The 26,250-nt window shown below is 47.4% G+C and overlaps 1 protein-coding gene across 4 annotated transcripts in view; it reads right to left on the bottom strand.

Annotated features, from left to right (window-relative positions):
* The window catches only part of SENP1 (SUMO specific peptidase 1), a 1,568,779-nt gene that overhangs the window by 630,283 nt on the left and 912,246 nt on the right, over positions 1-26,250 (bottom strand). For 3 of the 4 annotated variants that reach the window (XM_069653453.1, XM_069653457.1, XM_069653455.1), the window contains one exon: positions 2,860-2,991. The exons of the other annotated variant lie outside the window; for it this stretch is intronic. In XM_069653453.1, the coding sequence (XP_069509554.1) occupies positions 2,860-2,991 (132 nt within the window). The remainder of the gene's footprint in view (positions 1-2,859; positions 2,992-26,250) is intronic. 4 annotated transcript variants of the gene reach the window in all.

Here is a 26,250-nt window from a genome sequence, read left to right as displayed (position 1 = left end):
TCAAAAGTGTTCACTCGTCAATATGATGCATCTTCCCCAACAAAAACTAATATAGTTGACACAAAAATGTAGATACACTAACCTAAACTTTACTGTAAAGGATGGAGATGATGCAGTGCTTTACAGTATCAATACTCTAATTATGCATTACATAACCTACATTTTAGGAATGGAATTGCACAACTGCCTTTTAAAAAAATATAAAGTTGACACATACTGGTCTTTGCCAGTTAGAATATAGAAAGCTTAATAAAGTAGCATTCTGATTATTTCCGGTTTGCAATTATTTGAAAAATAAATTGTTGCTTAGCACTCCAGTACTTAAGAGTGGAGGAGATTATTACTGCTGCACGTTCTCTCCATTAGAACTTGAAGTGAAAAGAGTGGGAAGAGAGCACAGAGGGCTAGAGAGGAATGCAGGGTGAGCTGTGCTTTCATTGAAGAGGGCAACTTAAATAGCTGTCTTTGCTACACAAGTGTCCATTTGATTGACAAACTGACAGAATTTGCTATGCGACACTGATTATTTGATGCCTTGTCAACTAGAAGGCACTCACCCTCAAGTCACCCAGCTACCTCGCAGAGAAACTCGGCATCTCCAGCGGACAGCACACCACCAGAAACCAAAAAGTAAAGGATCAGCAAACAAGCCTTCAATGCCTACACCCCAACACTATGGAACCGGAACCTCCACCCCGTCGGCATCAGACTCGCCACCACGCTCCTACAATTCAGAAAAGAACTGAAGACCCACCTCTTCAAGGAGTCTCTCCTCCTCAACACCTAGTTCACCACTTCGCCCCTTGCACCACCTAACTCGCCCCTCGGTACAGCTGTACCGCTCCTTGGTCCCCTTCTGTATCCTACCACCCACTGTATATCTTGTCTGTTACCACTGAAAAGCGCTCTGTTATGCATCTGTAATGTTGTACACCTTTGTAAAGCGCTACGTTATGTATCTGTATTTGTGTATACCTCTTTAAAGTGTTCAGTTGATTCTCGAAGCTAGGTCTGCGCTAAATAAATACCAAAATAATAATAGCGTTATACCCAAGAAATGTTTCTACCTCCTGCGAGTTCTTAAAGGGATCCTCACCTACCTCTCCTTCCCACACAGAACCCTTGCAATCATCTCACTAGTACTATCATGAATAGACATGCGAAAAAGACTCTACTTTGGGATGCCAGAAAGACTCACTAGAAAACTACAATGCATACAAAACACTGAGCAAGGTTTTTCGTGAGAGTAAACAGAAGAGAGCACATCAGACCAGCCCCAAGTAGCCTGGACAGGCTCCCAGTGAAAAAACACATTAAATTCAAAGCCTTCTGCATCTCCCACAAATCACTGCACAGACAAGGAGCCAAATTCCTCTCGAACCAGGAAGAGACCGAAGATCAAGCGACGACCTTCAGATCAAAATGAAAAAATCAAAAAAATAAAAAGGACATTCAGAGGAACTGCATTCTCACATCTAATTGCCAATCTATAGAACTCAATCCCAAAGGAGATAAGTACAGAAGACCACCTCATCGTCACAAAAAAGTGAAAACCTGGCTATTCAACTCACAGCAATTACCATAAACCGGGAACTCCCAGCATTCTCATTAGGAACCCAAGACCATTCAATAACAGCACCAACCCTGGAACCAACAATCAAACACATATCAACCACTAACATTACCTACTCCTTTCTCCTCTCCAGCATACCCCACAAATACCTCTCATGATCCAACAGATCATTCGCACCTCGGGTAACAATCCATAAAGCCACCGAAAACTGCTGCAAAAAAAATCCCAGTAAATGGACATTACCCTTATTGATACAACAACCCCAGTGCCCACAATACGAACACCCCTAGAAAGCAGACCAGCACAGACGTCAGTTTCTCCTGGTTCTACAAGCACCAACAGAAAAGCACAACCTCCATCTTACTCCCCTCTTCTGCCAACTAACCTACACGATTCACTTTCTTACAGAGCCACGTGTGTGCCTGGAGACGATACTAATGGTAACGGTGTGCGGTACAAGCGAACATAACGCAACATTTGGCATGAAAGCTAACAACCGCATCACCTTGCAACATTGGCTTCTCATTAAACGTATTGAATTCAAGAATATATGCCTAATTCACAAATCCGTCTATGGATACTCATATACTCCAATCTATAACCAATTCAAATGCCAAAGGTCGACTTTCCATTACCTGCTTGCCCTGCACTAGCTCAAATGCATGTGTCCTGGGACTAGACAGCTATGTCAATCTCCTTCTTTCCTCACACTACACCTCCACCTTGAAACCAAACACCTGAAGAACAGAACAGAATGGACCTAAAGACCAACTGTTACACACTTCTAATTGACCCTAATGTTTACACTCTCTTCTGACTTCCTTCATCTCTCCTTCTGTAGTGCTTTGAAGCGCCCCTCCGCAGCATTACTGCTATAAAAGCTCTAAATAAAATCCATTCAATGCAGTGATGTGAAAGTCTCCCTTTCTAGAAGGCCCTATAATCTTAAAATGTTTTCTTTAAACATGAACCCACTGGAAGCCAACACTCTCATAACCACTATGTTCTCCCTGCCCTTTCAAATGCTACACTCCCCTCCCCCCTCTGTGTACCAAAATCGGATATCAAATATTTAGATCGCCACAAACAATTACTCAGAACTGCTATTTTGAACATGCTGAAATGCTATAAGGTTTTTCAATTGGACTTAGGTTAAGCCAAAATCGGAATATGCAAAATCAACTGCCAATTGTAATAATGTTGGGTGAAGTAATACATGCTTATGTTAAACCCACTAATATAATTGAATACACTGGTACAAGCCCAGAGATGCAAAAGCTACTCACCTCATCATTGAGCCAGTTTAAACTGTTGAGTGTAAACATGTCTTTTCGAGTTATCGTTAAACGAAAAGCTTCACTGAGAATTTCATCTTGGTTTCCATGACAAAACACTTTACGAATTTCTTTCAACATTTCCTATAATAAAGTAAATTAAAAGGCAGCATATTTTTAGCACAAATCGAAAGTACATACCAACAGTGTTTATATTTTTCAGTCATACTTTTGAACTACACTGACTGTGATGGTTCAAACAAAGGCTAATCTGATGCTTTTCCACACCTTTGGTTTTATCATGATCTGTTTATTATGAAAAAGAACACCAACCAGTGAATAACAACAATATTTTGCTAATGCATATAGACACACAAACACATGCAGTGTTATAACCGTACATGCATTAGGAAAAATACATCTGCGAAATAATGTATTAAGGAGATTTTTCTTAAACTATTTCAAAGACCCAGATATAAAAACCTTCTTGTCTCACACGCTGTTTTCTCCTAGTTATCCAGAGTCCCCAAGTGCAAGCAAGGCTGACCCGTCAAGGCATATTCTTCATAGAAAGTGTAGGTAAAAGGTACAGTAAAGGCTTTAAAGATACCAGATAAGGGAAGGTCTGCACAATATATTTAAGCTGGGAAAGGTCAGCAACAGAAACACCAGCCTTGGATGAACAGAACATTGACCATGGATTAAGTCAAGCATAGCAGAAGCTTTGGAAGGATGCCTGCCCAGTGGCACACTAGCTAGGGACATACGGGTATGCTCTGGACAAAGAGCTGCTGAACAAGCCGCTGGGCCCCCCTGCAGAAAGAACATTACCAGGGTCCTGCTTGACAATCCTTGAGTTTAACAAAGGGCCCAACACCATCCACACTGGGCCTCTAAAAGGATGCACAGGCAGGCTCAGCAGGGTCAGATGAGCATGAAAACGCCTTGTAGATTTAAAAACATGACCCGTCTCAACTTATCAACACAGGGTTTCTTCTGGTTGCAGGATAGGCAGAGCTTTGCTGTCATATTTTCAAAGGTTCGGGAGATAATTTGGCATTTATATACCGCTACGAACCCCCAGGTATCTGAGCGCTGCTTATTATTACCCACGGTGTGTGCTGCTCATTTATCGACCTCGGAAGGATGAAAGGCTGAGTAAGGCCCTGCCGGGATTCGAACCTGCGTTAGCAGGCTCTGCACGGATGTCAAGGCGAGCGCTCTACTCGCTGTGCCACTTGACCGGCAGAGCTTCAGTTGCCATTCTGGATTGAGTCCTTGGTCCTGGTGCTTCATGATTACACAACTACTGATGCAGAGAGTCCACTTTTAACCATAAACCCTGAGGCTTGGGGGTGACCTCAATCTAAAACCAGATAGTCATGCATTATTCAAACACTGGGCGGCCACCCACTTAGTGGAGGCAGCCCAATTCATTTTTCGTGGGCTTCTTCACAGGCCTTCTTCCAGGTATGATTTCAAGCTTGAACCCAAAGCACCATTCACAAAATGTTTGTAGCTGGTTCTGGAAACAACAGCTCCAACATCCGCCTCCCATTCACTCCAATCAGTCTGGTCGTTTGAAATGGCACTTGATTTTACAAAGAATTCCCAATAGGGATAACTCGGTGCTAAAGCAGGGTGTACCTCACTAGAATTATTCAAAATGTCTTGTCACACATGTAGCCAAATGATAAAAATCACACAAAGAGGAAGGGCTCCTGGTGAACACTGACCCTAAGAGACGCAAGGGTCCTTAACCTGTTTTATATTTCTTTGATAAGATCTCAAACAAGGGCTCATCAGGAATAGTCAGGTAAACCAGTATGACCATTCAAAAATACACATCCCTCAGCCCTCTTTCATGCAAAGAAACAGCATGGGACAGGAGCCCTATAGGAACATACATGAAGGGCGTGCAAGTGGAGGAAAGTCCAGCAGCGTAAACATGGTGTGGAAAAACTACAAAAGAATGACAGACATGGGACAGCAACGTCACCATCATTCGAGTTCCACCAGAGAAGCAAGGGCTCCAACTTCTATTCCAGTGAGGTACAAAGTCCAGAATCAGGGGAAGCATAACAAGGTAGGAGTAGATCCAGATTTCCTGCTGGATCAGGGGAGGAAAAGTCAGAAGCAGGATTCCTTTGGATGAAGAAAGGCAGATCTTCACCTTCAGGAGGATCATGAACCAGTAACTAGAGCTCACATTGAGGACCCTCTGACACCTTCATGCCAGCTACCTCAAAAATGTTTCAGATATGTTTTATTGAGTGGTACAGGAGTCGACAGATATAAACGCATACATACACAAATGACTGGCATCAGCACCAACCTTGTAATCAAATCAAATGTATGTTTTAAAATGCTGCCGACTTTCCAATAAGTTAAGATAGCTACACTCCTGTTTTATGGGAACACGCAAAGGCATATTGATTGAGATGTCTGGCAGACCGTCAAACAGCCCAAAATGGGTTCCATTCAGACAAAGAGACAGTCTGTGCTAGCTAAAGTAAGCAAAACAGCCAATATGGATGTTCCCACTATGAAAAATAAACGAGAGACCGCAAAGAAAATGGGCAGGTCACAGAGCATAAGCAACATCAACAAACCCATTTTGATCCCTTTTAGAAAGCAAATGGCTAGCATTCAGTAAAAAGGCCAGACCACAGCGCAACCAAAGAAAAAGTACATTGCTCTCACCAGGGTTAAAGAGGACTTCACCCAAGGGCCAAGGGCCAAATAGTGCACATTAACAGTACCCCTGAATTGGGAGCCTTAAAACACTCATCCAACAATCCATCCTAGGATCAAACCATCTAACCAAACTATCAGTCAACCACAAACACATCGATCATTCAATCTGCAACAAGCAAATTAGTCAACCAGCCCAATCAATTACAAAAGCAAATCAACCACCGCCCCATTTAACCAGCAAAAGCAAACCGCAACCTTGTATTCCCATTTTGAACACAAATACTTAAAAGAAGGAAATATTAAAGTGACTTACAACATGGAATATCACTGTCAATACAGATATGAACTGCAAGAGAGCAGGCAGATAGTTACATAAGCGGACAACGATAAATTATACCCATTACCTAACAGATAATACAAAGGTTATTGAGAAGATATATGAAGAGGACAATAAACCATGCATAATTGCCAAAGGGAAGACCAAGGTATTATTGCAACAATATATAAATAACAAAAATGTCAGTGACACAGAATACAACCAAATATCAAGAAATGTGTCACCATCCATTCATAAGAATCGTGGAATTCATACCCATTTCGTAGGAACAGCATAGGCATCTGAGCAAGAACCAAATCTAACCAGATACCCGAGTAGTGTCTGGATTCTTGAGAGGAATCCATACTTGGAAATCCCTGAGAAGTTTGAAGGCAACAACCTGGGGACAGGATGGCTGTCACACAATTGAAAACATGCACACATGTGATTTGGAAGCAGAGTGTGTACTCCACTTCTATAATGTGTGTGGTGAGTTGAAGGAACTCCACATACATTCTTATGGGAGCGGGGGGTACAATTAGGGACTCTATTGACCTGGAACTGTCCGAGGAGTCACCCAGAGATGGGTTGGAGAAAAATTCTGCTGGTTCACCACCTCTGCAGAGACATGCGTAAATCTATCCTTAAGGATAACCTGTGGCAGCCTAACAAGTGGAAACTACAACTTTCACAATGTGCCAAGAGAGCAGACCGGACCGAGGATTGGAATATAGATGCAAGCCTTGGGGTGCTCTACGACCATATAGTCCACCGCCCGTGCCGCAAGAAACACTACACCTGGCAACAAATATACCACGAACCCCGTCAAAATTGGTAAGCACAGAGTAATGCAGAGTCGCTGGGAAGCAATGAGCGCGCCACACATCGCAGACACCTTAGAAACCTAAAGAGTGCAGGCCAGAATAGAGAAGATATATATATATATATATGATACATTACTCACCCAAATCGTATTTCTGATGCTTCTATCTGCTTAGATTCACATGCTGTGCATAGGCCGGCATCTAGTGGAAGATGCAGAGTATTAGAGTTTGTTTTTCGAAACTCGAAATTGGGAGTCAACCCAGGCCGTGCCAGTAATACTATCCCTAGTGTGACGTCCACTGTACCCATGATCCCTCACACGTGTAGGACCCTCAGATTGTATTTTTTCTGACATGAGGTAGCATGAGGAGTAGCGCGAGTACAGATTATCCAAGCAGATAGATGGATAGATAAGACTACAAGCATCCATGTGCCTTTTCTCAGAGGGGAGGAAGGGCAGGCACATGTGAATTTAAGCAGATACAAGCATCAGAAATACGATTACGGTGAGTAATGTATCCCTTCTGAGGATTGTGGAATCTGCTTAGATCACATGCTGTGCATAGATTAGCAAGCAGTGTTAGAAGAAGGTGGTGGGATGTGAGAAGGGTCATGAGCGAACAGATGTCTTAGAACCGCTTGTCCCACTTGAGTATCTGTCTTGGAATGAGTGTCAATGCAGTACTGCTGAGTAAAAGTGTCAATAGAGCTCCATGTAGCTGCTTTGCAAATCGTGCCAAGGGGTACATTTGCAATGAAAGCCAGAATGGCCCCAGTGCTTCTTGTGGCGTGGGCTCTTGGCGTAAAAGGCAGAGTTTTCTCAGAAAGGGAGTAGCACAGCTGGATACAGTTTACTATCCATTTTGAGATGGCACCTTTAGAGACGCGATCTCCCTTTCTGCCTTTAGCTACAGAGACGAACAGTTGGTCTGTCTTTCTCAGCGGTTTGGTCTTGTCTACATAGTAGAGGACCGCTCTTCGCACATCTAGAGTGTGTAGTTTCACCTCAGCAGAGCTTTTGGGTTCTTGGAAGAAGGCCGGAAGCTCGATGGACTGGTTAACGTGGAATTTTGAAATGATCTTAGGTGAGAACTAGGGTGTGTTTGTAGAACCAGTTTATCCTTATGAACAGTAAATAAAGGATCCTGCACTGACAGAGCCTGAATTTCACTGACCCTTCTTATGGATATAATGGCTACTAAGAAGGCAGTTTTATAGGTCAGGTTTTTGCGACTAGCCTTATGCATGGGTTCAAAGGGTGGGCCCATGAGTTTAGCAAGCACCACATTAAGGTCCCATCCTGGTGGTGGGTTTGAAATTGGAGGGTTGAGTCTCTTTACCCCTTCCATGAAGGCTCTAAACACTGGTACTTTCCACCATGACACCTTGTTATGGGAGGTGGTGTAGGCTGACAGCGCCGCCAGGTGTACCTTGAGTGAATTAAATACCAACCCTGCGTCCAGCAGGTGGAGCATGTAGGTGACAATATTGGAAGGAGTGCAATCAACCGGGTTGATTGGTCTATTCTGGCACCAGATAACAAATCTTTTCCATTTTTCAAAGTAACAGTCTCTCTTGTTCGGTTTCCTAGATTCTCTTAGGATATCCATGCATCTCTGTGGCAGGTTGACATGTCCAAACTCTATGACTTCAGGAGCCATGCTGCCAAGTTCATTGAGTTGGGTTGAGGATGCACTGTTTGACCTTGGTGCTGGGATAGTAGGTTGTGCCAGCACGGGAGTTTGATGGGTTTGCACACTGCTAGTGTACGCAGGTGTGGGAACCACAGTTGTCTCACCCACATGGGAGCAACTAGGATTAGCATCATCGATTCTCTGTGTATCTTGTTGACCACCTTCCTCATGAGAGGCGTTGGTGGAAAAGTGTAGGCAAACGTCCCCGACCAGTTCATCCACAGGGCGTTCCCCTGGAGTCTGGCTGGGGAACCTGGATGCGAATCCTGGGCATTGCCTGTTTTCGCTTGTGGCGAATAGATCTATAGAGGGGAAACACCACTTTGAGAAGAGGTCTTCTACGACTTCTCTTTGTAGACACCATTCGTGTTCTTCTGGGAGGGGATCTCTGCTCAGAGCGTCTGCCAGTGAATTGAGATCCCCTGGAACATGTTGAGATGACAGGTAAATGTTCCATCTGAGTGCCCATGTCCAAATTTTCTGGGCAAGCCTGGACAGATTTGGCGAACAAGTCCCTCCCTGTTTGTTTATGTAAAACATGGCTGTCGTGCTGTCTGTTAAGATCTGCACTGACAGGTTCGTCAAGTGGGGTTTGAACGCTCAAAGCGCTATGAAGACTGCCAGAAGCTCTAGCAGATTTATGTGATTCTTGGCCACTGTGTGAGACCAGAGACCCTGAGCTGTGTGATGAAGGAGGTGTGCTCCCCACCCCGATAGGGACGTGTATGTAGTGACTACAGCCTGCATCTCCGGATAGAAAAAGGGTTACCCCTTTGACAGGTTTTCTCTCGTCCACCAGTAAAGACTTTGTACCAGTGTTGGCGAAACGACCACTAGATTTGCCTGAGACCATTGTTTCGCCAACCATTCCTGCATGGGTCGCAGGCGCGTGTGGTGAACCAGGTAAATACATGACGCCATCATGCGTAGAAAATGTATCACTTTGCGCACCCTTATCTGAAGACCGGGCTGATATAGAGGAATTTGCAGTAGTATATCTTAATTCCTCTGATGGAAAGGCCAACGCTTCTCGAGTGTTTAAGACAGCTCCTAGGAACTGTTTGGATGTGTTTGGCACCAGGCTTGATTTTTTCTCGTTGATACAGAAACACAATTCGAAGAGGAGGTCGATAGTTCTTTGGATGTTGGATCTGCAAATTACTGGGGTTTCCCCCGTGATGAGACAGTCGTCCAGGTAAGTGTATACTGGGATTGCCTCCCTGCGTAGGTGTGCTGCCACCGCCAGTACCTTGGTGAATACCCTTGGAGCCAAGGCTATACCGAAGGGCAGCACCTTGAACTGGTAGTGCTGACTGTCCACCTTGAAGCGCAAGAATCTTCTGTGCGCTGGGAACATGGAAATATGAAAATAGGCATCTTTCATGTCCAATGTTGCCATGTAATCCCCTCTTTTTAGGAGGGGGATTTACCTCTTGGAGAGTAGTCAAGCGAAATGTTTGGGGCTTGACATACTTGTTTGCAGGGTGTAAGTCTAATACTAGGCGCATTGTCAATTCTTTTCTTGGCACAAGGAAGTAAGTTGAATAAATACCCTTGTTTACCTGGTTGTCCGGGACGAGTTCTATCGCGTCCTTTGTGAGAAGATTGACGATTTCCTCGAGGAGGATCTTCTGGTGGTCCAGGGAGTGTATTTTTTGTCTTGGAGGGTGGTTGCGGGGGCGCTCCTGCAGTATCCTGCGGACACTGTGGACAGCACCCATCTGTCCGATGTGATCCCTTTCCATGCTTGGGTGAAGTTGTAAATGCGCCCCCCTACTGGGGATGCGTGGGAAGGGACCCTGAGTGGAACGTCACTGTTAGCCGGGAGGCGTACCGCCTCTGGCTGGGCTGCCTCTTCCTCTACCACGGCCCCTCTTATTACCTCTGCCGTAACTTTCTGTAGTCTGTTGGTTGCCACCCCACGATGTACCCTGCCCCTGTGTGTAATTGGAGCCCCTCTGGGAATTTTGGCTGCGTGAGCGACGAAAATTACTATTCCCTCTTTGGTTCGTAGTCTTATTAGTCAATTGTCCCAGGGAATTAAGGGTATCGTACTCGACTTTGGCAGTATTGAGTGCCTCCATCGCTGCTTTTCCAAACAAGACATTCGGTTCCACCGGCACGTCGATAAGGGTAGCTTGGGTCTCAGGTTTAAACCCTGACTGCCTAAGCCAAGCGTGCCTCTTAATGACGGTGCTCTCTGCTATGAGCCGGCCTGCATTATCAGCGGCGTCAAAGTTCGTCTTTAGAATGCAACTGGACACGGCTCTGCCCTCCGATGTGATCTGGGCTAACTGGCCCTTTATTGGTTCCGGTGCGGAGTCAATGAGAGCAGCTACTTGCTCCCACTGTTGGCAATTGTAACTTGCCAGCAGAGTGGTGGTATTGGCGATTCTTATCTGGTAAGCGGAAGTGGAGGCCACTTTCCTTCCTAACCCGTAAATAGTCTTGCTCTCCTTGTCTGGGGGAGCTTCAGATGCTGATAGAGGTGTCCCCGCTCTCTTCCTGGTGTTAGTGACTACCAACGAGTCGGCCTTAAGTTGACCCCTTATGTAAAGTGGGTCTGACTGGGCGGCCCTGAACATCTTTTCAATTCTGGGGTTTACAGCCCTGGTGAGATTAGGGGTTTGGAGGGAAAGATTAATTCTGTGTTCAAAGGACTTCAGAATTGGAATGGCTTGGGCAATGGGTTTCTTGTCCCCCACGATTTCTTCTGCAAAGTCCTTCTCTTCTTGCGCCCCCTGAGTTTCTATGTGGAAGTGCTCTGCCGCTCTAGCTAAGACCTCATTTAGAAGGGGCTGGTTATCTACTGGAGAGTCAGTAACCTGTGGATCCTTGCGAACAGCAGAGTCTCTATTGCAGACTTCTGCCTCATCTTCCTCCTCCCCATCTTGGCCCTCGTCATCTCCATAATAATTGACTCCTGTTTGGTCGTCCAATATTTCTATGCCTGGATCCTCACTATACTGCTGCTAAGGTTGGATGTAGTAAGGGTCTGAAATCAGGCCGTGAGTTGGAGTCCCAAACCGAGGTCTCTTATTAGGAGGCTGAGGGTCCCAGGATCCTCAAGGAGTAGCGTTGTCAGGGGTACTCTGATAACTGAGGAAATTATCTGGTTTTTTTTCCGTAGAAATCAGCCAGGGAAGACATCCTCCTCATTATCCCATCTATGTCCTCACTGCTCCATTCTCTGGAGCTGGGGATGACAACCTCCTGCTGAGGTTCCTCTTCTATACCCATATCCTTAGGAGTGGGAGGGATAAGTTTGGGTTTAGAGACAGGGACAGGGGTCTTAGATCTATCCTTATCTGAAGACTTGCGTCTACCCTTGTGTACCTGGGGTGCAGAAGTTAAGTGTGATGACTTTTTCTGCTGTTTATCCCATTCCCCTTGAGTAGAAGAGTGTTTTCCTGATGTTTTGACCCTATCTGAACCTTTCGACGCCTGGCGTCGAGATTCGAGGATGTGTAGGGTACTCTCTGAATCTTTCGAGTGTGCACGTCGACTTTTGGAGGCATGCACTGAACGGGCTGCCGGAGCCAACTCTAAGCGTGCAACTTGGGGGTGGAGGTCGGATTCATCATCTGACGAATACACCTCTGTGACTTTGGGGAGCGAGGCACTTTTGGCAACTGTGGACGGTTGCCGTGTGTCGTGCAGTGATCTTGACCTGGAATGCCCAGAGGACACAGATTCGGCGGACCGCTCTCTCTGTGCCTCCTTCTGCCGAGAACTCGACACGCGTGTCGAGTCTCGGCTGGCCTTAATGTGTTGAGGTGTAGTAGTTTGGGTAGCGCTCGTGTCGCCGGGTGTGGTCCCCATAACTGCCCCGCCGGACAGCCCTCTGAGGTCAGGGACTAGCGATTGGGTGTATTTCAATGCCCCTGTGCCCTCGTCCGAAAGTGCAGCGTCGCTGCATCACTGAAGGCACTCACCGCTTCCATGGCCTCGAGCTGCCTGGCATGGTGGGCCCAACGTTTAGTGGAGCGGTGTGATGCTGGAAATGCATCGGTGGGACAGGGCCTCTGTATCCTTGTCCTTTACTGCTTTTTTTCATGTGTTCTGTCGTTTTTTCCGCGCAGGAGTTCATGTGGGACTCCTGGCGGTGCAGTTCTCTCTTTTGGTTTGGTGAACAGACCCACGGGATACCCTTATGGCACCCATGGGTAGGGGTACAACCCTGTGCCCCTAGTGTATGTTTTTGGGCACTTGTGTGTGACCCACAGAGCAGGGAACGGGCTGGTGGCAGCTCTGTGCTGAACTGACTGGTGCCCTGACCATCCTCCATTTTGGGATGCCCAGGCCCGGTTCGTGGAATTGGAAGATTCCTGATAGACAAAATGGCCCCCATGGCCTCGTACCTTCCATCACCTGTTACCCTGATCTTCCCGAAGTCCTGGGAAGCCCTGCCTCTGTCCCTTCCCCCTGACTGGCTGTTGGGTGGAAGTTCCGTATATGGTAGTGTGGGGGAAGTGCCGACCAGACTGGCTGGAGCCTTCTCAACGACCGTATGTTGTGGGTGGGACCTGGGTGAATGGAGTGTGACGAATATACATTCTATGTTGCGACTGTCTAGTATCTGGTTTTTGACACAATGGTTGAGACAGCCCTGCCCGAAACCGGTATGTATGCAGCTTGGAGTGTTGAATGGCTCGGTACTTGTCCAAATACACATAACTTGTGAGTGTCTGGAGAGAAGTGAATGGCCTGAATACCTTGTGTGCCCGATTGGCTGCCTGCATGAATGAATGCCTTTAGTTGCGATTGGATGCTTCAGTATGACCCAGCGAAATGAAAGGGCAATCAACAGTATATCTGGGGACCTCTCACTACTAGGAATCGTGTTCAGAAGTTGAAGTCCACTACGACGAGTAACTGGAGTGAAGCTTAACCTTGAGCCCTGCTGGACGAGAAGAATTGCTGTTGCTCTCCTTCGCAATCTGAAAGCTGCTGTGCTTCAAGAACTGACCCAGAGAGGTCCTGGTAAGGCGCTCTCTTCCCGAGCTACGAGGGACCATCGTGCACAGCTGATCTTTGCCTAAACTCCCTGGTAGACAGACCTTCGACAGGCTGCCGACCCGATACGGGGATTGCTGCGGAACTCCAAGGAGAAGCGCCCGGACTGTTGTCCGCCACTGTCGCCGACTGCCGTCGCCGACCGCAGCCGACGTGCTCCCATTGCCTAAGAACTTCATTGATCCAAGGACGCTCTCGCCCGCATCGTCGCCGCTGTATCCTGCTGGAGAAGGCCTGACCGTCGAGGCGCTGAGAAGCATCCACCAGTGGGTTTCCCACCACCCAAAGACCACAGAGACGCCGACGAGTCGACGCCCTTGCTGGGCCACAGTTCTTCAACTCTTTGCGGTCCAGAACTATCGACACCAAGGTGCCCCGCAGGGCTCTTCCTTGCAGGACGTTTACACTTCCCCGTCAACGAGCACCGCTAGGAACGACGCGGCCACTTCACCGTCGTAGCTCGACCTGTTCTCCGACGGACGTTCGACAACCCGTGACTCCTGCCAGGAAGGGAGGACACTCAAGAAGGGTTGTCGATTTACCCGACGTGCAACGCTACAATGCCAAGGTACTTTGGGGTTGCAGAACTATTGGGAAGTTTAAGGGTGAACAATATATGGACTGGGCTTGTATCTTTCGTATACAGGTTGCCCAGGTGGGGGAACTCCACAAAGAGCTGTGTTTAACGGTAGTTACCAGTATTCTGCCTATTGCTCAACCCTCTTGCTTTCCTTCCTCTCTCTACTGCTGGTTTCCTCTTAATTTGGATGTGTGTGTCATTCTGACCGTATGCACTTTAACATGATCTAATAACGTTAGTGGTACCACTTTAGAATTGTACATATTTACCATTGTTGATTTTCGGAGTACAAAGTGAGTTATCATGATCGTGTATATGACTTTGAATATTAATTATATAAAGACTGTGTTTTAACCGATACAGTGTGTGGACATTCCTTCGTGGGTGCTTGGGGACTACACTGTACTTAAGAACCAGCTCGCATCACCTCCCGAGAAGCTAGGCCTTGATTGCTCGTCCATTGCTACCGTAATAGAGAATCTTGGAAGGGGTCTGTGTGCCTCCCCTCTATCGTATAGAGAGCGGAAGTGCAGACCCCCCCCATCCAGTCTTTACAAGCGGTCCTTTAGTGTTTTCGCCTTAAACAGGCTACACGCTCTGCAGTTAGCTTCGGGGTGGTCCATAGGCAAACAGAGATTACAGGTGGCGTGTTTGTCAACCCAAGGGTACTTGCGGTTGCACTTGGGGCAAAATTTAAATGGAGTACTCTCCATATGCCACCTTATGGCAGCGGGCTAGTGTATGTAGGAAATAATAGCGAGTGTGAGTATGTTTCCACCCCCCCCACTATCCCTACTTGCAGGGCCGAGGCCAGAGGCCTTCCGAGGCCCAAAGTCCATTATTGCAGTCTCGACGGTTGTTTTGTTCTTCGGACCGGCGTCGATCTTCGGATCTCGACGTGGGACTGAAAGAACAGGGAATTAAATATGATTTTTAGCAAAATGGCTGAAAGCCAGGCAACTCTGCAACAATGCTTCCGACAAGTATGGTGGAAAAAAACAATCTGAGGGTCCTACACGCGTGAGAGATCATGGGTACAGTGGACGTCACACTAGGGATAGTATTACTGGCACGCCCTGTGTCGACGCCCATTTTCGAGTTTTGAAAAACAAACTGTAATACTCTGCAGCTTCCACTAGATGTCGGCCTATGCAGATTCCACAAGCCTCAGAAATATATATACACACACACACACCCACACACACACACACACACACGCACACGCACACGCACACGCACACGCACACGCACACACACAGAACATACCAAGAACAAATCAGAGGAAATTAGGTAATCACTGAGCCTAACCGATCCCAGGGAGGGAAGACAAGGAGGCTAGGACAGAACCAATCAAAATCCACGGCAAATCCACCAGAACTCAATGGTTATAAAAGAGGCTGGGTAGTATTACTAGCATGAAAAAGGCTGAAAGAAGAAAGGGGAGAGCTGTTAATCCCTGAAAGTGGAAGGATGAGCTGAAGGGCCCCACAGCACCTCTCCACTCTTTGGAGGCTCTGGAAAGCCAAAGCATGGGGCTATCCACAGTGACCCCAGGGGAAGGTATTATGAGGTTCTAGGCCCTGGCAAGAGGGGCAAATGCCTATGAGGACTACTGAGAGTCTTGTAACCCAAGGACTAAGTGAGCGGCCTGTTGTGAATGCTGTCCTATCACCCAAGGACTAGGATAGAGGTGTACTGAAAATCCTGTGCCCAAAGGCCAACACGTTTAGTTGACAGAGTATCCTCTGCTCTTGATACAGAGGGGACAGGAGAGAAACCGGATACAAGATGAGACATGCCCAGGTCTAGGTGTGAGGCCTATTCAATAAATAGTAGAGACAAATCTGTGTGCCAGCTTCCAGGCTTACGTTAGGTTACTTCAATAGGGTAGTGGCATAGAATATAAAACTCAAAATTAGAGTGTGCAATAGTATTTCTGAGTTTATTAACTTTGTGGTTGATCAATTCTCCTTATTATGCACTTGATTCATCGGCAAAATAAAATTCAAAATTGCCTTTTGAACCAATTTGTATTCCTAGATGCTCACCGTAGTTCCTCAGAGTTGCCTCTAAATACACTACACATATTCCTAAATGTCCCTCAGCATGTGTTTCACCACTTGATTAAGGTGGCTCATCTGGAGGAATTGAGCACTAGTGATATCTAGATTTGACACTAAACTTTAGAGTTATGTTTTGTCAATGCTATTAGAAGTATCTAAAAAGAAACTATAGAGCAGAAAAAAAAAGAAAAGAAAAAAGCCTAAATTTGGTTATGAGCTCTAGATAGTGATCGTAACATTAGAAAACAGAAATTACATATAGCGTACTGGAAAGAGAAGTGCCAACTCACCCAAGGATATTCTGTGTCAGACAATAGTATGTTGATGGGGAATCTCCTTGTTAAGGAAGAAGAGGTTTAAGTGTCAGACCATGTTTGAAGTTATATGGTCTGCTAGGGGGGGGCGTGGCTAGGAAGCCATGTGAGAGGACGTGTCTGTACGGGGCTCCCGAAGATCCGCACATTATCCGACTAAAAACCGTGCAAGGACCGATGTAATTGGGCTGAGACTGATATGGCTGCGTACATGAATCTCAGGTGAACGTGTGGACACGTTTCGATACGGGCCTGCACCGCGAAAGCGCAACGAGAAGCTAAGAGAAGACTTGGAGGCGTGAGTGCGATGAACGAGAAAATGGCCGCCGCCGCTTAACGAAGGAACAAAGGAGTGATTGATCTGGGCGCCTGACGAGCGCACTGGAGCATGGTGGTGGTGAAGGAGCATGACTCGGGTGCATCGTGGTCATTAAGGACACCCGGTCCCGTGTGGCCGACGGCGCGGACCTCGGAAGAGAGCAGGGCCTGACCGAAGGTACTTTGTGACTGGACGTGCGGATAGCAGGGGAGCGTGCGGCGTGACCTGAAACTGTGCCCCTGACTCTTCATGGCCTAAAGGGCGCTTCAAAGGGTGAGACGCGACCTGGCTTAGCTAGGTAGTAGACAAGATGGCCGGGGGAGCCGGAGGACACAGGAACTTAGTGTCGGAGATGTGGCGATAGCGATGGGACACCCGAAGAGCGCACTGTGACACCCTGCCCCAGACCCGAGTGGAGATAGGACGGGAGACATGTCTAATAAGCCCCTGAGAGCGAAGAACAAACAGCCCACGCTCGACGAGTACGCTAAGACGCCTCCCGGCCCAGACGGAGCCAGAAGCAAAGATAAAACTCAGGCCAAGGAAATGGCTGCCGGGGGTGCGAACCAGGAGGTCCTCGCTGCGATCGCAGACCTGAAAGCGACCTGGGAGACTAAGCTCCAGCTCGCTGTGGCTGAACTGAAGACCGCAATGGAACTCCAGGTTGGGGCGGTGCAGGAGGACGTGAACCTCCTAAGGCAGGACGTGCGTACTCTGGCAGAGCGCACGGAGACTTTGGAAAAAGAAATGGGCCCTACTGTGGCGGACTGCGCTGTGCACAAGCGTGAACTCCATGCCCTGGTGCAACGTGTGGGCAATTTGGAGAGTAGGGCGGAGGAGGCAGAAGGACGCGCCCGGAGGAACAACATCCGTATCATGGGCCTGCCGGAGGGAACTGAGGGCCACAATCCAACGGAATTCATCGAGAACATGCTACTGCAGGAGATCACAGGAGGCACCCTGTCGCAGGGTTTTGCGGTGGAGAGAGCGCACAGGGCCTTGACTAGGAAGCCACCGCCGGGAAACCCGCCCAGGCCGGTGATAGCCAAGATCCTCAATTACCGGGACCGAGAAAGGATCCTTGAACACTTCCGCAAGGGAGGCACAATACAACGAGGAGCGGCGAACATAACTGCCTATCCCGATTATACCCTGCAGGTACAGCGCAGTCGTATGAACTTTGGATCGGTGAAGAGGAGATTGCGGGAAGCGGGGTTTAGGTACATGTTGCTCTATCCGGCCAAACTGAAGGTTTTCTTTCAGAGCAAGCTGCTGTTCTTTGTCACTCCGGAGGATGCCATGGAGTGGCTGGATGCACAAAACTGCCCTCAGGAGCCAGATGTTCAGACGGCTGGTGAAAAAGAAAAGACGAGATAAGTAACGCTGTAGGCCCGGTCGGGTCACGAATATTGGGACTTGAATATAGTCATTGAACTCCTGGAAGAACATGTGCGCGTTGGTGGTTATTAAACATGGTCCGTGAGCACGGACATGGTTGCGAGGGAGAGGAGCCTCCAGAGGCCGCTCTTTACACCCCTTTTTTGTGTTTAGTTTAGTCACTGTTAGTGGGGTGACACCCTGTCGGGTTCTCTATTTGGGTTTCCCAGGGAGGACCGAACACAGGGATGCCTGAGATCCAGGGATGGAGCTGGGCAGTTGTTTGGGGTAGGGGTTTGGGGGGGTGTTTTAGTTTTTGTATGAGCCTGGGGGTGAAATCGGGATTGGGTGGTCGCAAAGTGGGGAGGGATTGCCTCGGATGGGGGGAGGAAACTACTGATAGGCCATGGGAGACCTCAGGATATTAACGTGGAATGTCAGAGGGCTTAACAGTTATCTTAAGCGAAATAAAGTAATGATGTATCTTAAGAGGCAGAAGATAGACGTAGCTCTGCTACAGGAGACACATCTAAAGCGAGAGAAACTGGAGCTGGTAAGGAGGAAGTGGAAGGGGACAGTAGTAGGATCGGCGTACTCCGCCTATGCCAGAGGAGTGCTGGTGTGGGTGGCGCCACATGTCCCATTTAAGTTAATTGAGGAGGTTGTGGAGGCGGATGGGAGGTTGGTTATGGTGAGGGGGCTGGTAGAGAACAAAGTAGTGTGCATTGTAAACACATATGCGCCTAACCAGGACACGGCGACATATTTTAGGACGCTGTGCACCAAGCTCAGTGTCGGGATGGGGGGGTACGGTGATATGGGGTGGCGACTTTAATTGTGTGTTGAATCCCAGGGAGGATAGGTCGGATGACAAGATGGCTAAGCCCAGTCCTGCGGCCAAGGTATTGCAGACGCTGCTGGCGGACTTTGGCCTGGTAGATGTGTGGAGAGCGAAACACCCGGGCAAGAGACAATACTCGCATTATTCGGCCCCGCATCTACTGCACACGAGGCTTGATTACCTTTTCGCCACGCCAGACATAGTCGCGGAGTGCGACCATATAGACTACAGGGCGAGAGTCCTCTCTGACCACTCGCCCCTGGTCATGCGATGGCAGCTGTATTCCCCACGAGCGCGTATACCAACATGGCGCCTCAGGGCGGAGGCGCTCAAGGACCCTGCCTTCAGAGAGGATATGAGGGAGGAGATAACTGCTTATTTTGAGGTGAACACAGGGAGCGTTAAGACGGCTGGCACTTTATGGGAGGCCTTTAAGGTCGTAATGCGGGGGATCGCCATTGCGAAGTCTAAGGGATTGATGGGGGGAGTCCTGGCGGATCTGCATAGAGCCGAGACTGAGCTGGAGGAGGAGCTGGAAGGTGGTGGGATAGATGCGGAGGCGGTCTCCAAATTGCAACAGAAGTGTGCGGAACACTGGGATAGGCTCTGTAATCTGAACTATAGAAAGTATATTGAGAGACTGCATGCGGGGGGAGATAAAACGGGCCGACTCCTAGCTTGGCTGTATAAGAGCGAGACCCCACGATCCCCGATCAGATTGGTAATCAATGAAAAGGGTGAAGAGGTGGACACCCAAGAAGGCGTAAACAGGGCATTCGTGGAATACTATAAGGTCCTATACGAAGATCGTGAGGGGGGCAGCCAGGAGGAGATAGACGAAGTGCTGGAAGATGTAGGCTTGCCCAGGGTCAGTGACGAGGAGCGAGAGGAGCTGGATGCTCCGATCACCCTGGAAGAGTTGAAGGAGATTGTGAGGCAGTTGCCCACCAGCAAGGCCCCAGGGGCGGATGGGTTTCCCAGTGAATTTTATAAAGTATATGCGGAGGAAGTGCTCCCGCCCATGCTGGAAATGCTCAACGAAGCGTACGAGGTGGGACGGCTGCCGGAGTCACTTAGGGAGGCGATTATAATACCGCTCCCCAAGCCAAATAAACCGGGACACGACTGTGGCTCCTACAGGCCCCTGTCGATGCTGAACCAGGACAGCAAGATCCTGACAGCTGTCCTGGCTACTAGAATGCGTAGAGTGATCAGCAAGTTGATCCACCCTGACCAGACGGGCTATGTCCCAAACAGGAACATTACTCACAACCACAGACGCCTCCACAGGGTGGTCGAATGGGGATGTAGTGATGACGGCGAAGTGGCGATAGTGGCATTGGACGCGGTTAAAGCGTTCGACTCTGTTCGGTGGCCTTGGCTGCTGGAGGCTCTGAGATGGTACGGGATGGGACCAGGTTACGTTAGGTGGGCCGAGATGCTATACAGTGCACCACTGGCCAGGGTCCGCACGGGTGCAGTGGTGTCAGAGAGATGGCAGTTGGGCAGAGGCACTAGGCAGGGGTGTCCCTGGTCCCCAATGTTGTACATCCTGGCCCTAGGACCCTTGGCAATTTACCTCCGGCAGCAATATGACCCGGTCGGCATTGATGTAGGAGGAGAGTGTCACCTTATATCCTTGTATGCAGATGATATGCTGCTATACCTAAGATACCCGGAAGAAAATTTGCAGTATGTCTTAGAGGTGATGGGGAGGTATGCCTGGTTGTCCGGTATAGCGGTAAACCCCCAGAAATCCACTCTATTTCCGCTGGGAGGCTATGTGGGGACTCCGGTGGAGAGGTTGCCAGTGTTGCAGATCCCATGGGCGACGAGCTCCTTCCGATACTTGGGAATTGACGTGTATCACACGCCTGAGGAAGAGCACAAGCACAACACTGAACTTGCTGTGGGGAAGATCGAGAAGTGCATGAGGTTCTGGGAAAGACTGCCATTAGCGATGATGGGCCGGGGAGCTATGCTTAAAATGGTGGTACTGCCCAGGCTTTTGCATTACTTTAACAACATCCCTTACATGATTCCTGAGAAGTTTTTTGTGAGGCTACATAGTGTTTGCAAGGAATTCCTGTGGCACGGCACGCGTAACAGAGTCGCACTGTGGAAGCTGCAGAACTTCTACGAGAAGGGCGGAGTTAAACTGCCGAACTTCGAGGCATATTATGTGGCAGCGCAGCTGCAATATGTGTCCAGGTGGCTCTCTGACGACGAGACCCCTGAACACAGGCTGTTTGGGAGGGATTGTTCCCCGTTTTATTTGCGAGAGGTGATCTGGGTGACTAATGCAAGCATGAGGGAGCGGCCTAGAATGCTAGCTTTGGGACGGAACATGTGGAAACGGGCCTGCCGGATGATGGGTAACCCTGTGCCGTGTGTGTCGCAGTTCCCATTGGTCGCACTGGCGAAGGGAGACGGGCAGCTCAGAGCAATCATCCGGACATACTGGGAGTCAGTGGGGTTGGTCACCATGGGAGATATTTGGCAGGATGGGACCATCATGGAGTTCGAAGAATTAGAGTCAGGGTCGGGATTGCACAGGGGTCAATATGTGACATATCATAGGATAGTGCAGGAGATCCGGAGTAGGTGGCCTGAAACCACCTTGGCCGATGAACCAGACGCCACGGTGGGGATACTATACGACACATCGGAGGGCGGGCATGAGGTCTCTAGGTTGTATGAGATGTTGATGACAAAGGTTGGGAGTGATTTAGTGCACTTGAGACTGAAATGGGAAATGGAAATGGGGGCCCCGATGGCAGATGGGTTGTGGGAGCGTGCCTTGGGGTATCATAAAAAAGTATCGAGGAATGCCAGGTTTAAGCAAATACAGCTATATATAACGCACAGGGCATACATGACCCCCTTGAGAATATCCAAATTCCGGGATGTTGGACGCCAAGCGTGCCCTAAGTGTGACGAGGAGAATGCAGACATGATGCACATGTTCTGGGCGTGCCCAGTAATTGCAGGCTACTGGGGTGAAGTGGCGCAGAAACTGGCAGGGAAGGGTATCACGCTCAAAGTGGATTCAGCCTGGGCCTGCTTACTGGGGGGATATCCCAGAGCGCGTAAACTCAGACATGTTGAGAAATTGAAAGATTTGGCTTATGTGCTTGCTAAACGTAGGATTGCAATGGGATGGAAGGAGTGTCATAAGCCACGAGTGGAGGTCTGGTGGAGGGATCTCCAAAAATGGGCGGAGGCCGAGACGGCGGTGTGGCGGGATACCAGTATTGCAGGGGAGGAGGAGGAAATGTGCTCCCTCGCGGCATGGAAATTGATGATAGCCGAACTGTTTGGAACGGGGTTGGCTCCAATTGAATCTGAGAGCGATGACGCCCCTCCGTTCACAGCGGATACCGATGGCGGACACCATACAGGCTCATAGGGGGGAGGGATGGGGATTGCAGTGCTTTTGTTGTTAAATGTGGTTATTTATGTTCTGTTGTATTGTCGTTTGGTTTATATGTAAAAATAAAAAATATATTTTAAAAAAAAAAAGTTATATGGTCTGCTAAGTGTGGGACCCAGGGTTCAAAACTGGAGTTTAAAATCCAAATCTAGTTCTTCCAGAAGTAAAGAAAAAAATCTTTAGGATGAAAAGTTAGGGATGATTACATACCATTAAATAAAGTGCTGCACTGAATTCAAGGAATCAGCCTTCTGAAATGGCTGCCGAAATAAATATGCGCATCTGATATCATCACGCATATGTGACTTGCGCGATGACTCCACTGCGTTGAAACGAGCCGGCGCAATGATCGAGTTTTACCTTCATGCAGGAAATAGTAACTTCTGTCATTAGAAGGGTTGAAGGATACCCACCATTTGTGAGGCAAATTGTCATGTGGTGCACTAATCACACTTATGATTTATTGGTCAATGATAATTCTACAGATAACAGCCTATGCATCGCTTAAGGATTTGTTGAAATGATATGAGGTTAAAGCTTCATCATCATAAATTATACCAGTATTACAAATTGATATAGATGGGTTGAGTTGATTGAAAAGAAAAAGAGAGCAACAAAGTGTCAATTGAAAAAGGATATGGTTCATGTCATAGGAAATAAAGAGATAATTATCTGTTGTATAAATGGTTTGACATGGTTTGATAGGCAACAGACTTGGAAATGACAGTTGAAAATGGATATAGTTATCAAAAGAAATTAAAGAGTTAATTATCTTCATTTCTTCCAAAAAACCAAGTGTCCATGTTATTCATCTACTTTGCCTCCTTTTGACGTAAAAGCTTTTCTCTGTCCCAACCCCTCTCGGGGGCTTGTCCAATCCTTCCAGGCCCACACATTTCAGGAGCTCTGTGGTTTCTTCAGAGTGTTCTGTGATGAAATGCGCAGCTAAAGGGTATCCGATATCTTGATCCTGTATGGTTCGGAGATGCTCCATAATCCTGACCTTCAAATTGCATGTGGTACTTGCTATGTACCATTTTTTGACAATGGCATTGGATGTCATAAATTACATATTTGGTTTTACAGTTTAGGAACTGGTGGATATTTTTGCGGGTACCATTTTGTAAATCAATGCTTTTTTGACCATTCATCATATTCAGACAGATTTGACAATATCCACATTTGTGGTTTCCAGTTACTGCTGGTAGTTTCCACATCTCTTACAAGGTATTTGTTTTTCCACTTGGTTGCATATAGCTTGGATTAACTTGATTCTTGATTGTCTTAGCCCTGCAATAAGTAATACATGGGTGTGGTTCTATGTAATTGTTTAAATGACTGTCAAGTTGTAAGATATTCCAATGATTTTGCAAAATGTTCCTTACAATATGGGCATTGGAGCTGTAGGTGGTCGTGAATCTGACTTCATTAGGTTTAGGGTGCTCATTTCTTAAGAATTCTGGTCTCTCCTTGAGATTAGCACTTTTTTCTGCCTTAAGTAGGATCCGGTTGTGGTAACCTTCTTTGAACTTCATTATTGTATTTTGTTTATGTTGTTCAAACTCCGATGGTTCACTGCTATTCCTTTTGATTCTGAGAACTTCTCTGCATGGAATATTGTGATAATGTGTTTGGGGGTGGTTGCTGTGAGCATGTAATGTGCTGTTTCCTGCTGTCGGTTTCTGGTACAGTGTTGTCTGTACTGTATTATTGTTGACATAGATTTTCAGATCCAAAAAGCAGACTTTCTCCGTGCTCCGATTCATGGTTAGTTTGATGTTGTGATCATAGGTATTGAGATAATTGACATATTGTAAAAGAGACTGTTCGTCTCCATCCCAGATGAGTAGAATACTATCGATGTAGCAACCCCAATAGATGATATGGTTGGTTTCAGTGAATGCTGGATGCACACAAGCATGCTCAATTTCAAATGACCCATGAAAAGGTTGGCATTTGATTGTGCGTATTTCACCCCCATTGCAGGGCCTTTTGGTTGGTTATAGAGTTGCTCATTAAAACAAAATATGTCATTGGTCAGCGTGAATTCAAGCATCAATATTATCTGGTTCTGCTCATAATAGGAAACTGATCTCAACCTGAGAAAATAGTTTGTGGTTTCTATACCTTTAAGATATTTGCTGCTCATGTATAATGTTGTGACATCCAGTGTTACAAGTCTGTAGGTGTTCAGCTAGGTAATGGAATCCAACTGTTGGATAACATGAGTAGTAGCTTTAAGGTATGATGCCAGGCTTGAGGGTAGCGGGTTGTAAGTGGGCATCGATGTAGGCTGATATCTTCTCCGTCAGAAATCTAATTCCGATCACAATAGGTCTACATAGTGGGAATCAACTGAATTATTTGTGAATTTTGGGTATGAAGTATATAGTTGCAATTTGTGGGAATTCAATGTTCATGAAGTTAAACTCATCCTCACTGAATAGTCCTTTGTCACACCAATTTTTGTTCATTGATTTCCACTGCTGTATTAGAGCCGGAAGAGGATTAGTTGAACAAGTTAATTTCTTACCTGGTAACGTTCTTTCGATGGGATGGTCCGACGACGTATTCCATATCTATGACAGGTAATGTCCACAGCTGTGCTGCTTTGGAAAATCTTTGGCGTCTGCGTCCTGCGTCGATGACGTCGATGCGCCGTCCCCAAGGACCTCCTCCGACGGCCGACATCACCCGATGTGATAAGTAGGACGCACAGCGCCCATGGGCTCAGTTATAGTTTTTTCCCTAGAACGTGTGCCACCAGTTTTCTGCCAGTCAGACACACAAGGCCTTGCGGAACGCATGCTGCAATCACAAAAGAAAGTCTGTAGCGGGGAAGGCAGGGAGGGAGAGATATGGAATACGTCGTCGGACCATCCCATCGAAAGAACGTTACCAGGTAAGAAAGTAACTTGTTCTTCGAGGGGATTGGGTCCTCCGACGTAGTCCATATCTATGACAGACTCCCAAAGCAGTACCAAGCAAGGAGGTGGGAAAGAATTTAAAATACAAATTAGGCATGCCCAATCAAATTGCGGAATAAAGAACTGCCTTGCCAAAGGCCAGATCTTGCCCTCTGATGGAATCAAGGGAATAGTGACGTACAAAAGTATGTACTGAAGCCCAGGTGGCTGCATCACAGATGTGACGAATAGGAACTCCCCTCTGCAGGGCAGTAGACGCAGCCACTCCTCTGGTAGAATGGGCCCGCAAGCCAGACAGAGGGTCCTTACCCGCCAAGCGGTAACACTCGGAGATAGCTAAAATAATCCAACGAGACAGTCTGTTTCGTCACAGCTTGTCCCTAACGCTTTCCAGCGTAACCAATGAAGTTGATCGTCCACTCTGACCCGGTACATGAGCGAGATATAAAAGCTCAAAGCTCTCCTAGGATCAAGCCTATGGAGCCTCTCCTCTTCCTTACCGAGATGTGGAGGAGGATAGAACGCCGGAAGAACAACCTTCTGGCTCAAATGAAATTCCGAAACCACCTTCGGAAGAAAAGAAGGACGAACTCTAAGGACAACCCTGTCCTTGTGAAACACAGTGAAGGGTGGCTTAACTAAAAGTGCCTGTAACTCACTCACTCTGCGAGCGGAAGTAACCGCAACCAAAAACACAGTTTTCAGAGTCAACAGCCTCAAAAGGCAAGAATGTAAAGGCTCAAACGGAGCATCCATAAGAAACTTAAGAACAAGGTTCAAATCCCAACCTGGCACCAAAAAAGGTGACGGAGGGAACACATTAGTGAGCCCTTTCAAAAACTGCGAAATTAAAAGGAATCTTAAAATAGGAACACTCTTCAGACGAGCGCTTAAATATGGACAGCGCCGCCAGGTAACCTTTAATGGTCCCCACTTGCAAGCCTCTGTGGGCCAAAGAAAACAAAAAAGACAAAACCATGGGAATATCGCATTCAAAAGGA

Source organism: Ambystoma mexicanum, chromosome 3q, assembly GCF_040938575.1.
Source record: "Ambystoma mexicanum isolate Mex_15411 chromosome 3q, UKY_AmexF1_1, whole genome shotgun sequence".
NCBI lineage: Eukaryota > Metazoa > Chordata > Amphibia > Caudata > Ambystomatidae > Ambystoma > Ambystoma mexicanum.
The sequence above is the reverse complement of the archived record's forward strand: the minus strand, read 5'-3'. Positions and strand labels throughout refer to the sequence as shown.